Source organism: Hypomesus nipponensis, chromosome 17 (genome assembly GCF_054491055.1).
Source record: "Hypomesus nipponensis isolate SF chromosome 17, ASM5449105v1, whole genome shotgun sequence".
Taxonomy (NCBI): domain Eukaryota; kingdom Metazoa; phylum Chordata; class Actinopteri; order Osmeriformes; family Osmeridae; genus Hypomesus; species Hypomesus nipponensis.
Genome location: NC_140377.1, coordinates 20,202,501 through 20,215,892, shown reverse-complemented (window position 1 = coordinate 20,215,892; position 13,392 = coordinate 20,202,501). Strand labels below are relative to the sequence as shown.

The window sequence follows — 13,392 nt, the reverse complement described above, 5'->3', positions numbered from 1 at the left end:
CGGGGGAATGTAAAAAATTAACCGAAGAATGTTCAGCTGTCGTTCTCCACCGGACGACCGCGGCGGCTTGTTTTGGAAACAAAAATTTAAGAATGTTTTCTATAAGCGGATTAAGACACTGTTGTCTATTCGGTATTTATATCATCAACTTCAGCAGTTTATGTGCTATTCGGTAGTGAGGACGGGAGGTCAACTAATGAATAACATGACACATAAGCAAGTTACTGAATCCTTGTGGTTAATATTGTGCATAACCCACAACGTTTATTTGTGTAAATTCTAATGTCAATTCATAACAGCTAGAGTGACGTATGTCGAGGCTGACAAAGCTACAGTTGGTCTACAGGTGAGATGGTTGCTGCATGGGATTCCATCAGCGCTGATGTCATCTGATGCATAAGGCATAAGGCCGGCCCGGTCTGCTGCCTTTCGGTCTGTGGTGAGGACACACTCTTCTGATTGGTGTGGGTACTGCACTGAACTACGGGGCCTGTTTCAGACCCAGCACAATGCATGCTCATTGATCTTGAACGCCTCACACAAGTCAAACGCTATTGGCCGGGTTTCCCAGATTCGTTAAGAAGCTATTAATGTAGCTGTAAATGTAAATGTGTAAATGTATTACTGTAACGCTAAGAGCTTCTTAACAAATCTGGGAAACCTGGCCATGAGAGAGAGAGAGACAGACAGACAGACAGACAGACAGAGAGACAGACAGAGAGATACAGAGAGAGAGAGAGAGAGAGACAGAGAGAGAGAGAGAGAGAGAAAGAAAGAAAGAAAGAAAGAAAGAAAGAAAGAAAGAAAGAAAGTGAAAGACAAAGAGATTTTGTTGTCATAAAACCACTCCACACGAACAGTGTGTGTGTGTGTGTGTGCAACCACCAGCACATCCTAGTACCATAATGAGGAGGTGTCCCGGCTAAATTGGACAAATGGGATGTTTTTGCAGGTTTGCTACCTGTCACTCACCTCCCTCCGCCGTCCGCAGGGATTCTGTTCAACCCCTCCGTGCCACCCAATCAAAGGATCCCCCTCACCCCCACCCTGAGGCTGCCTCTATTTACATCTCATTACCCCTCCCCCCACCCCCTCCAGAATCCCCCTCTCTCCCCTCACCGACCTCCCTCCATCACCCGCCTTTCACCCATCCCCTCTACCTCCGCTCCGCTCTGCTCACCGCTGAGTCTTACTGCCTCGGGACCCCATCTGGTGTGTGTTCACAATGACACGCGTCATTTCCCCCGACCTACTAAGAGTGCCGGGGGGGGGGGGGGGGGGCCTCGGAGCGGGCCACACACGATCCAGTCAGAGGACAACCTGTCCGACTGGTCCTGAAGACACGCCTGCTGCTGATAGGACCCCTGGATCTTGGGGGTGGTCCTATCGGTGCCAGAGGCAGGCACGGTTCACCCTCTGCCTGTTTGTCTGCAGGGTCAGGCCCCTTCTCTCTGAGTCTCATCCCGGATGAGGACCTACTGCGTTCGTCATCCTCTGGACAAACCTCTCCATAAACATTGGGAGAAACGTTTTAGATATGTCCGACCGATCTCGTCCTTACCGTAGACTTTGAAGACCAAAATAGAACTCGATTAACGTGAGCACGCCCGAACACTCAAACTTATACACGGTTTGTTGGCAATCACCTACCATGGGGATTTTACATATGCATGCATCTTGCTTTGGATGACAGTGCCTGCCGGATGAACAAAATGTATACATAAGAGTAAATCATTTAAAACAGTTTCCGTGTAAAAGTTAACGGTCGCCTTATTCTTGGCAGGAGAACGTGCAATGCTCGCGAGGCGCCCAGAGAGGAGCAGATGCAGGGTCGGAGCAGCAGGAAGACAAGGAGCTGGAGCGGGGTGTGGGGAGAGAGAGAGAGAGACAGAGAGAGAGAGAGAGAGAGAGAGAGAGAGAGAGAGAGAGAGAGAGACAGAGAGAGAGAGAGAGAGAGAGAGAGAGAGAGAGAGAGAGAGAGAGAGAGAGAGAAGAGAGAGAGAGAAAGAGAGAGAGAGAGGGCGGTCAGGCACAGCAGACGGAACACAGTGTGGAACCACACACTGCCCTGAGCACTCATCCTGACATCGGAGTTACCTAAGTGAGCTTTGTTTCGCTGCCTGGTGACTCTCACACACACACACACAGATCGACACAGACACACACAAAGTTAGACACACACACACATACACTCGAGCTAAGTAGTGCCTTCAGAATTGAGTCTGAATCCCAGGGCTTAGCTAAGGATAGTGTTGGAATGTAGCCTATTGTTGGGTTGATTAATGAACTGCACCAACACTGGGGACCCCAGCTGAAGCGATGGCTGAGTGTGACTCATTGTGTGTGTGTGTGTGTGTGAAGGCATGAATGTTTGTGTGTCTATGGGTATGCCTTGTTGTGTGTCCCATGTTCCTTGTTCTGTGTCTGATGTTGCCCCATCAGAGATCGTCTACGTCTGCCCCACTCCCGACGTAGAACTCGTCGGGAGTCATGACATGGTCAGAGGAACTGTGGGGTTCAAATCGTTCAAAATACCCAGCGATGGCATCTCTTCGCTATCCACATCCCATTGTTGAAACGCTGTGGTTGCCCATCCAGCATGCAAACGTGACAGAATCAATCGGTTGAATAATTAAAGCTGGCCGGCGTGCTTTAAAGGCGAGCAGGAGAGCGCTGGAGCGTGTTGCCGTCTCCAGGGAGCGCTCCCCTTTTCACACCCATCCTACATGTCAATTCCTCTGCGTACGCACTGTGTGTACGGCACGTCCCGTTGAGTTTGCTGATGTGTGTTTTTTGTTTTTCTTTGTGCGCCGCTGTGGGCAGCGTGGAGGCTGGGTTTCCGTGGTAACCGCGAATCCACAGCCCGCATCTCAGGCAGGGACCCCCCCCCCCTCCCCTCCTTCACCCCCCTCCCTCACCCCCTTCCTCTCCTCCTCTCCATCCCTCTTCTCTCTGCAACCTTCCCTCCCTCCATCCCTCTGTTTTGTTTGTCTTCCCTTCTTTGCATTCCATCCCCCCTTCCTCTCCATGGGCTTTTCCTCCTTCTTTGTCCTTTTCCCCTCCCTCCCTCCCTCCCTCCCTCCCTCCCTCCCTCCCTCCCTCCCTCCCTCCCTCCCTCCCTCCCTCCCTCCCTCCCTCCCTCCCTCCCTCCCTCCCTCCCTCCCTCCCTCCCTCCCTCCCTCCCTCCCTTCCTCCCTTTATTCTCTCCATCTCTCCCCTGTCCGTTGTGATCAGTCAAGGAGGATGGTATGTGGAGGACGGGGGGATGGACAGAGAGAGAGAGAGAGAGAGAGGGAGAGAGAGAGAGAAATGGAGGGAGGCAGAGGGGGACCCCTGGGACCGTCATGCAATGTGCCGTAAGCCATAACGGCCTAATAGCGGACAGATTCCTCATTTCCACGATGCCGAGGCCGTATCTCATCTCTGCTGTGACGGCCCCTCTGAGACGGGACCAGGGCGAGGGTCGGCTCTGCACACTCAGCACTCTGGAGGGGGGGGGGGGGGGGGCGTGTGTGTGTGTGTGTAGGCATGCTTGTGGGGGGCACGCGTGTGTGTGCGTGTGTAAGGTAAGCTTGTGTGTGTATGTAGGTGGGGGGAGACGTGTGTGTTTGTGTGGAGGTGAGGGAGATGTCTGTGGGTGTGCGTGCGCGTGTTTCTGTCTGTGTGTGTGTGTGTGTGTGTGTAGAGGACAGGGAGACCTTTATGTGTGTGTGTGTATGTGTGTGTGTATGTGTGTGTGTGTGTGTATGTATGTGTGTGTGTGTATGTGTGTGTGTGTGTGTGTGTGTGTGTGTGTGTGTGTGTGTGTGTCAGTGGGGGAGGCCATTTGGCGAGGATGCATTGAAGTGGATTTAACAACAACCTTTATAGCATCGAGACAGCTGCCGTCCCCAATGGGTCCCATGTATAACGTTTCTATAGCATAGCCTCTGTGCTCTGGATAGCTTTTAGTTCAGCACTTTTTGCCAAACCATTTCTATTCTGCCTTTCTTTTAGCTGCAGGATTTTTCAAATAATCTCAATCTCCTGTGTACCTTGTGGGAGTAATCTCGGATTTCCTACGTGCTTGTCTTAAACACAATCATTAGGTCAGCTATCGCCTGGTTATCGTTTCATATCTTATATACATATACTGACTGTGTTTCTGGGACAAATATTGTGTATTAATTAATTAATCCAGGTGTTGCTATCCAAGGCTTTGTTTTTGTAGTGGAATACTGTACCTGTGCTGTTTTATAATAGGATTAGTGGTTCATCATTTATATATGAGTCAGTAGACCTGCCTGCCTGCCTGCGGACATCAGCAGCCAACTAATGTGGCTAGCAGCCGTTAGCGTCGCTGGGGTAATGCTATATTAATGAAGGTCAGCCACCAGGGCTAGCTGGTTACCCGTGGTCGACCCCTTGATTCATTCCACATCTCAGAGTCACTCAAGACAATCCACCTCCTCCACTCACTACCAACACAGCCTGGCCTGCGACTCAGGGCTAGTTCACTGTTGGCCATCCTGTTAGACCAGGAAGCAGGTGTCTCGCTCAGATAACATATCTTTTGTCGTTTCGGGTAGTTAGACGTTATGTCTGTGTCACAGACCTGGCTGAAGAAAGGCTGACTGCACGACAAGAAGGAGGGAGGATTTGGGAGGGTGGCAGGAAGAGGTATGAGTTGAGAGAGGAAGATGTGGCTATTGATGCTGGAGGAGAAGCCTTTTAGAGTCTCCAGCGTGAGTCATAGCTCCGCTGGGCTGGCTGGGGTCTGTGTTAAAGGCTGTGGGTTTAGAATCACTAATGGTGTGATTCAGATTGAGTGTATTTCTTCATAAAGTGAACGAGCAAAGTCGTTTTATTTTGGGAAAACACACACACACACAAACAAAAATGGAAGAGAAAAAAATGCTCTCAGTAAGTGCACTGGAAAATGTGGAGTGTTCCGCACCGTTCCCTAGTTCGGGACAGAAGAGTATGTGTCAATGAGAAATGCTAATGTGATGAGATCTGGCAAGCACTGACACCATACAGTCTCCTTGAGTGTTCTCTCTCTCTCTCTCTCTCTTCCCCTCGCCTCTCTCTCTCTCCCCCTCGCCTCTCTCTCTCTCCCCCTCGCCTCTCTCTCTCTTCCCCTCGCCTCTCTCTCTCTCCCCCTCGCCTCTCTCTCTCTCCCCCTCGCCCCTCTCTCTCTACCCCTCGCCTCTCTCTCTCTCTCTCTCTCCCCCTCGCCTCTCTCTCTCTCCCCCTCGCCTCTCTCTCTCTCCCCCTCGCCTCTCTCTCTCTCCCCCTCGCCTCTCTCTCTCTCTCTCTCTCCCCCTCGCCTCTCTCTCTCTTCCCCTCGCCTCTCTCTCTCTTCCCCTCGCCTCTCTCTCTCTCCCCCCCGCCTCTCTCTCTCTCTCTCTCTCTTCCCCTCGCCTCTCTCTCTCTTCCCCCGCCTCTCTCTCTCTCTCTCCCCCTCGCCTCTCTCTCTCTTCCCCCGCCTCTCTCTCTCTCTCTCTCTTCCCCTCGCCTCTCTCTCTCTTCCCCCGCCTCTCTCTCTCTCTCTCTCTCTCTTCCCCTCGCCTCTCTCTCTCTTCCCCCGCCTCTCTCTCTCTCTCTCTCTCTTCCCCTCGCCTCTCTCTCTCTCCCCCTCGCCTCTCTCTCTCTCCCCCTCGCCTCTCTCCATCCCTTTCTTTCTCACCTCTCTCTCTCCCATGCCTCTCTCTCTCTCTTTCTTTCTCTCCATACACACTTATGTCTTTTCATGTTTCTCTGTCTCCCTGTGTGTCATGCACGCTTACACACACACACACACACTTACCCACACACACACACACACACACACACACACACCCTTCCTCTCTCCCTCCTAATAGGAGGCCATGTCCAGTGGTGTCTCCAAGTTCGCCAAGCAGCGCTGAGCATCAGGGGGAGACCTGCCTCAGAGATGCCCACCCAAACACACACCTGAGCCAGCACGCCCCCCCCCCCCCCCAACACACACACACACACACCCCAGCCCCTCCCCCACCCCACTACTGACGAGCTGAAGCCTCTCCCATGTGCCCCTCTCCTCCCCCTCCTCTCCTCACGTCCCTCTCTCACCGCCACCCCCCCCCACACACACACACACACACACACACACTCCAATGTGTTTTTGGGTATCCGAGAGGGAGACAGCAAAGGAGGGAACGAATGAGGGAGGGGAGAGAGAAGGGAGGGGGCGAGAGAGAGGGAGCGAGAGGGGAGGGGGGAGGGACACAAGCTCTGAATACAAATGAGCTTCTCTCCGGCACACACACCCTCTCCCTCTGCCTCTCGTGCTTACACACGGATGCTCTCACACTCACTCTCACACTCTCTCTCTCTCTCTCTCTCTCTCTCTCTCTCTCTCACTCTCTTCTCTCACACACACGCAGATGCACACATTCAGCCTTCCTTGCCTCCACAGCAGCAGCAAAGGAGAGCAGGCAGCACAGGATGTAATTCCTGCCACTTCATTTATTAGCGTTTGTCAGAACAGGCTCATTAGAAGCGCGAGTGTGTGTGGAACGCGTGCGTGTGTGTAGAGGGGCTGGGGTGTCGCTCTTTCCCTCTCTCTCTCTCTCTGTCTCTCTCTCTCTCTCTCTGTCTGATCGAGAGCGCTCACACCTCTCTCTTGGAGCGGGAGGAAAGGAGGAGGACACGGAGAGCGTAAAAACCCGAAGAGCGCAGAGGAGAGGAGTGAGAGACGCGTCTGAAGGCTTCATCCACTCGGCGTTCTCCCTTCCGCTGACCCCCCCCCCCCCCCCCAACATGGCCATCGTGTAGGAGTCTGCCGCCACGGCAACCGGGGAAGCTAAGCAGCAAGGTATTTGAGGTAAGGATGGAGGGAGGGGGGGAGGGAGGGGGAGGAGGGAGGGAGGGACGGAGGGAGGGGGGGAGTGGGTGGTGGCTGTTCTCTGCCGTCTGGGCTGTGAGGAGTGCTGCCTGCATCGTTGCCCCTCCGCTTGCCGTCTCCCCTGCCTGCCTGTTGGATTGCAGTGCAGAAAGTAGACGCTGTTCTGACCGCCTAGCCGCCGGCTAGCGTGCGCTACCGCATGCCTTTGTTGCCTGGGTTTAACGTGGGTTAGTGTGAGCATGGTGCAGGGTAGGTAAGGCAGTAAGTACAGTGTGTGTGTGTGAGCGTGCGACAAGGGTATTGTGTGTTGCTGTGGTATTCCCCGATTGAAAGCTGTAATTTGCAGCATTGGGGAATATCCTATTATTACATCCCACCTACAGATACACACGGCACCTATTAATAGCGGAGAGGGATTGTCTCTGAGCCGGGGGTGGGGTTTGTTGCTATTACAGTGTGTGTGTGTGTGTGTGTGTTTGTGTGTGAGAGAGAGAGAAAGAGAGAGAGACAGAGAGAAAGAGAGAGAGAGAGAGAGAGAGAGAGAGAGAGGGGGGAGTGAAAGAAAGAAAGAAAGAGCATGTCTGTTGTTGTAATATGTGGACTGATGTCTGCAACCTTGAATCAGCATGTAGTCGCTTTGAGTGGCTTTCTATACTACTCTACTACACGCACACAAACACACACACAACTATCTGCACCAACCAAATCATGATTTTATCATTTACACCTACTTTAAGACACCAGCTGATGGGTTCATGGCTTGGCCTCACATCTCATTGAGATTTACAGGTAGCAGAGAGACAATCAAAACTATGATATGTGGCTTAGCCTAGCATGCAGACTAGCCTGGGATAACTCCTATCCATCATAGCCTGTCTTAGACTAATCTAGAGGAGACATACCTAGCAGACAGACAAGCTTAGCATAGGAACTGCATGCTGCCTGTGCCTTGCTGGCAGGTAGGGTAGCACTGCAGTGCAGTCAGGGTGTGAGGGAGAGGAGAGGACATGCACGGCTCTGTCTTCACACTGAGGACATGCATGGCTCTGTCTTCACTCTGAGGACATGCACGGCTCTGTCTTCACACTGAGGACATGCACGGCTCTGTCTTCACACTGAGGACATGCATGCACGGCTCTGTCTTCACACTGAGGACATGCACGGCTCTGTCTTCACACTGAGGACATGCACGGCTCTGTCTTCACACTGAGGACATGCACGGCTCTGTCTTCACACTGAGGACATGCACAGCTCTGTCTTCACACTGAGTACATGCATGGCTCTGTCTTCACACTGAGGACATGCATGCACGGCTCTGTCTTCACACTGAGGACATGCACGGCTCTGTCTTCACACTGAGGACATGCATGCACGGCTCTGTCTTCACACTGAGGACATGCATGTCTCTGTCTTCACACTGAGGACATGCATGCACGGCTCTGTCTTCACACTGAGGACATGCACAGCTCTGTCTTCACACTGAGGACATGCATGCACGGCTCTGTCTTCACACTGAGGACATGCATGGCTCTGTCTTCACACTGAGGACATGCACAGCTCTGTCTTCACTCTGAGGACATGCATGGCTCTGTCTTCACACTGAGGACATGCATGGCTCTGTCTTCACACTGAGGACCCACAATGGCTTCAGGCAGTCTGTGTGCAGGCTAGCTCCAACGTAGTCCTTCCTTCAGATTGGATCCCTTCTTTTTTTCCCTCTTCTTGTACGCCAGTCCATCTTTTGTTCCCCCTCGATTTCTCAGAAGTCCCTCTCTCTTCGGGCTCCCACTGTCCGCCACCCTGTCCCTCCCTCCCTCCCCTTGTCTTTTTCATTTCCTCCGTCCTTCACACACTGTGTGCGTGCATGTGTGTGTGTGTTCACCATGTGTGTGTGTGCGTGTGTGTGTATGTGTGTTCACCATGTGCGTGTGTGTGTATGTGTGTTCACCATGTGTGTGTGTATGTGTTCACCATGTGTGTGTGTGCGTGTGTGTGTATGTGTGTTCACCATGTGTGTGTGTATGTGTGTTCACCATGTGTGTGTGTGTATGTGTGTTCACCATGTGTGTGTGTATGTGTGTTCACCATGTGTGTGTGTGTGTAAGTGTGTTCACCATGTGTGTGTGTGTGTGTTCACCATGTGTGTGTTTGTGTGAGCTGACTGTCTCTGGGCCCCTTGGTCTGTGTGTCTCCGTGTTGACAGACCGGTTCAGTGTCCTATGATGGATGGATGGCCAATTAGATCAGGCCTCTTTTCACCCTGCCTCCCTAATCAGATCACATCCAGCTGGACATGCACACACCGCATTTACATATCGTGGCAACCGCTGAGAACGACCAGAGATTTCAAAGCTTTATTGAGCCCTCCTGGGCATTTGTTACAGAAACAAAACCATTTAAGTCAAAGAAGATGGTTATTACACATCTGTGGCTCACTGCTGTCCACTTGACGAATGGGTCGGGTTTGAAGTTGGGGGTTGTCCTCCGCTCCCCTGCCCGGTCCCGGGTCGTTGCGTCTGGTGGGCTAGGCCCCAGACGGCAGGGGCACGGTGACCCACCTGACCACAGGAGAAGCCCTGCCACTCAGCCTTGTGTGGACCACAAAACGTATCTGTTTAGAAGTACTTAAACCGATTTTATTTCTTGACTTTGATGTCTCATTGTAGTGTATGTTTGTGTTTGTATACGGTTTTGTTCATGTGTTTTTTTTTTACCGATGTGAGGTGCCTTCCAGTGCCCCGAAAGGCGCCTCAAAATGAAGGCATTGTTATTATTGTGGTGAGAAGCGAGGCGGAGGCGGCCCGGGTCTCGGGGGTTGTGGGGGTCGTGGAGGTCTCGGGGGTTGCGGCAGGCCTGCACTGGTTGCTCTGGACACGCCTCAGTCCGTCGTGTCGTTGGGCTTTCTTTCTGCCGGGTTGGGATATTCTATGGCATGGACCCTCCCCAGGGCCTGTTAGGCTCCTTGCTCACCGTCGGCTGTGGAGGGAGCCAGCACACTAGCCCACGTGGGGGCCTCGCTCTCGCTATCGTCCTTTCAAAGACCCAAAGGAGCTTCACTGTCATCTTGCCTCAGTTCCTAGCGTACGTCGCTCCTCCCAATTCAGTGTGTGTCAGGCAGGAGTGGCAGGAGGCACACACGCTTCACCGTTTGTGGCAAGGGAGGGAGGACACTTCCTTGAGCAAGCAAACGAAGAGCCAAAAGCTAGGCTAAGCCCTCTTTTCTTCCTGCTTTTATTACTAAATGGTTACAGCTCGGGTCCACATGAGACGAAGGTTAGTTCTCAGTTGAGGGAAGGGGAAGCATTACGCCTCCTTCTGACTTATCGCTGTCTCGTGTTGCTGAGAGACGTAGGAAAAGCAGACGCAAGGCTGTTCATCTGTCCATCCATCCATTTCTCTCCTCTACAGGATCTCTGGGTAAATCCTTCCCGGGGGCCCAGTTCTTTACCTCAAGAAGTTAGCCATCTTGTCTGTTACCTGGCAGAGTGCAGAACTAATATGCTGCTTCTTCACTGCACGGTGCGCAAGTCACATGTATACCCCCCCCCCCCCCTCCTCCTCTCAGATCTCGCTGTAAGGACAGTGGTTTATTACGTAATACCATGACATGCGAGTGTGTGTGCACAGGTAAGGGCAACGTACATTTCCAAAGCTCCTTAATGAACTCCGGGTTTGAACAATGCCTCAGGGCCACACGTACAGTAACTGAGGTGGTTTGATGAGCAGACGTGCATGGGCCGCAGCCCGGCCTGGTGGTGTCTACCGCGCGGCAGTCCCAGGTCCTGTCTCTGTCCCTGCCTGTGTTCCCCTCACCCTCCTCCTCAGAGAGAACTGGAACAGCAGATCCGCCTCTCTCTGTTTCTCCCGCCGCAGGCCTCCTGCTTGTTAGTGCTGACAGATACACGCTGTACACATGCAGACAGACAGACAGACAGACAGACGGGCAGACAGACGGGCAGACAGGCAGGCAGGCAGACAGGCAGACGGGCAGACAGGCAGACAGACAGACAGACAGGCAGACAGGCAGACGGGCAGACAGGCAGGCAGACAGGCAGACGGGCAGACAGGCAGGCAGACAGGCAGACGGGCAGGCAGACAGGCAGACGGGCAGACGGGCAGACAGGCAGGCAGACAGGCAGACAGACAGACGGGCAGACAGGCAGGCAGACAGGCAGACGGGCCGGCAGACGGGCAGACAGGCAGACAGACAGACAGACAGACAGGCAGACAGGCAGACGGGCAGACAGACAGACGGGCAGACAGGCAGGCAGACAGACGGGCAGACAGGCAGGCAGACAGGCAGACGGGCAGACAGGCAGACGGGCAGGCAGACAGGCAGACGGGCAGACGGGCAGACAGGCAGGCAGACAGGCAGACAGGCAGACAGGCAGACAGACAGACGGGCAGACAGGCAGGCAGACAGGCAGACGGGCCGGCAGACTGACAGACAGACAGATATGCTGACAGGCAGACATACAAGCAGGCAGGTCCCTCTACTATTAGACAACAGCTCTATAAGCTACATTGTCCTCCTCTGAGCTAAGAGCCCATGTTCATGCCTTATTCATCCTTCAACCTATTCTCTTTCTTTGGAGTGAGTGTGTTTCTTTCTCTTTTTCTCTATCTCTCTCTTTTTCTCTCTCTCTCTCTTTCTCTCTCTCTGTCTCTCTCTCTCTCTCTGTCTCTCTCTCCCTATTTCCCTTCACCTCTCTTCTCTTTCTCTCTCCTTCCACCTCCCCCTCTCTCTCTGAATCCCCCCTTTCGTGCTGTTGGCGGTAAAGTGTAAACAGGTGGACATGACATCCAATGGAAGCGAGGATGCGCGGCTCTCAACCAATGAGCTTGTCTCGTTGAACTTTGTGCACGCACCTCACTGAAATGACACACGGGAGGACATCCATAACCGCTTGTTTGCCGAATAGTTGCAGAGGAGTAGAGTACAGTTGCCGACATGCCCCTCCATATTTGGTCTGCATAATCCAATAACAAGCCTCTACCTTGTTATTGGATTACCCTGGTTTATCCCCGGCTAACAATTGACCCCCTCGCTCAGGTTACAGCCTTGCCTTGCCCCCTGACTCCTCTCCCTTCCCTCCGCAGGTGAGAGAGAGAGAGACCAAGCTGGAGCGTGCGACAGGGAGAGAGACGGACAGAAGGATGGCGGCGGAGGAGAAAGCGGGCGTGAAGAGCAGCAGCTCAATCGTCCCCTGCTTCCTGTTTGTGGAGGTGAGTGGATGCCCGATGGATGCGATTGGGTGAAAGGGGGATGGTGAAAGGTGCTGCGGTGTTTGTAGCTTCTTTCTGCTGGGTCTCCTGGTCGTGGTGGCCTAGGGGGCTGCAGCCTCCTGAAGTCTACTTTAGTGTCCTGATTGTGTAGTATCTCCCTCAGGTTCCTCCTCTTTTTCTCTCTCTCACTCTCTCTCTCTTACTCTCTCTCTCTCTCTCTCTCTCTCTCTCTCTCTCTCTCTCTCTCTCTCTCTCTCTCTCTCTCTCTCTCTCTCTCTCTCTATGTCTGTGTCTGTTCATTCCTCTCGATCCCTCAGTTCTCCTCTCTCACCCTCTCTCTCTCCTGTCTGCCCTCGTCCAATTGGGACGGTGAGGATGCGTCCTCCATCTTCATGCCAGCTCTCCCCCGACCCGGCCTCTCCCTGGGCCCCGCCTCTCCCCGGGCCCCGCCTCTCCCTGGGCCCGGCCTCTCCCTGGGCCCGGCCTCTCCCTGGGCCCGGCCTCTCCCTCCCAGGAAAGGGAAACGTTCTCCCTGCCTCCCACCTCACCTCAGCCGGGCTCGGCTAACAGGTGGTTCATGTTTAACCCCTCAGTGTTCAGGACAGATTGGCAAAGCTAGCTGAGCTGTAGCTTAGTGGGAGCTCCACAGCTAAAGCCCGTGAGCTCAGTCCTGTCTGTGAGGTGGCGTGCTCTAGAACCTTCTATCCAGGAGCAGGGTGTCTGTGAGGCTAATACTAATCTTTAGTCCGGTGAGGTGCTTGCATACTGCCACCAAACAAACGGCAGGTGCTGTGCTTGTGTGCGTGTGTGTACGTGGAGAAAATGATTTACTCGAAGCCAGGAAGACCTACTCTTTTATTTTGACTCACACCTCCCATCAACCGTTGCCATGGAGACCAATCAGCAGGATTCATGTTCTCGCCGCCTGTCTCCTTTCAAGCCCTGCCCTCTCAGAAAAGCCTCCGCTTCACTTCTTTCAGTCGCTTGCTCGTCTCTCTTTTCTTCTCTCGGTCTCCCTCGCACTTCCCCCCGTCTTTCAGTATTTCTTCTCATCCTCCTCTTCGCCTGTGAACGACGTCCCATTCAGAATGGAATCCTTTTCCGTCTCCCACGACAACTTTGATTGCGTCTCTTCCGGCTTCACCCATCAAAGAGCCCAGGGGGTCACGCTGATGACATCATCAACAAGCAGCAGGTGTCGTTGACTCCATATCCCCTCACAGTCACATCTGCCTCAGTCCAGTCAGAACACGACGACACATCTAGACATCCTGTTTGTTTGACGTTTACATTCTTGTTGGCTGGTGTTTGGAGTGAGG

At 53.3% G+C, this 13,392-nt stretch overlaps 1 protein-coding gene across 3 annotated transcripts in view; it reads left to right on the top strand.

Annotated features, from left to right (window-relative positions):
- The first annotated feature begins 12,001 nt into the window (after positions 1 to 12,001).
- The window catches only part of plppr2a (phospholipid phosphatase related 2a), a 24,737-nt gene continuing 23,346 nt past the window's right edge, over positions 12,002 to 13,392 (top strand). For 2 of the 3 annotated variants that reach the window (XM_084678088.1, XM_084678089.1), the window contains exon 1: positions 12,005 to 12,073. In XM_084678088.1, the coding sequence (XP_084534214.1) occupies positions 12,005 to 12,073 (69 nt within the window). Of the gene's footprint in view, positions 12,074 to 13,392 lie in introns of all 3 variants that reach the window. The other variant, XM_084678090.1, reaches the window with a different exon arrangement.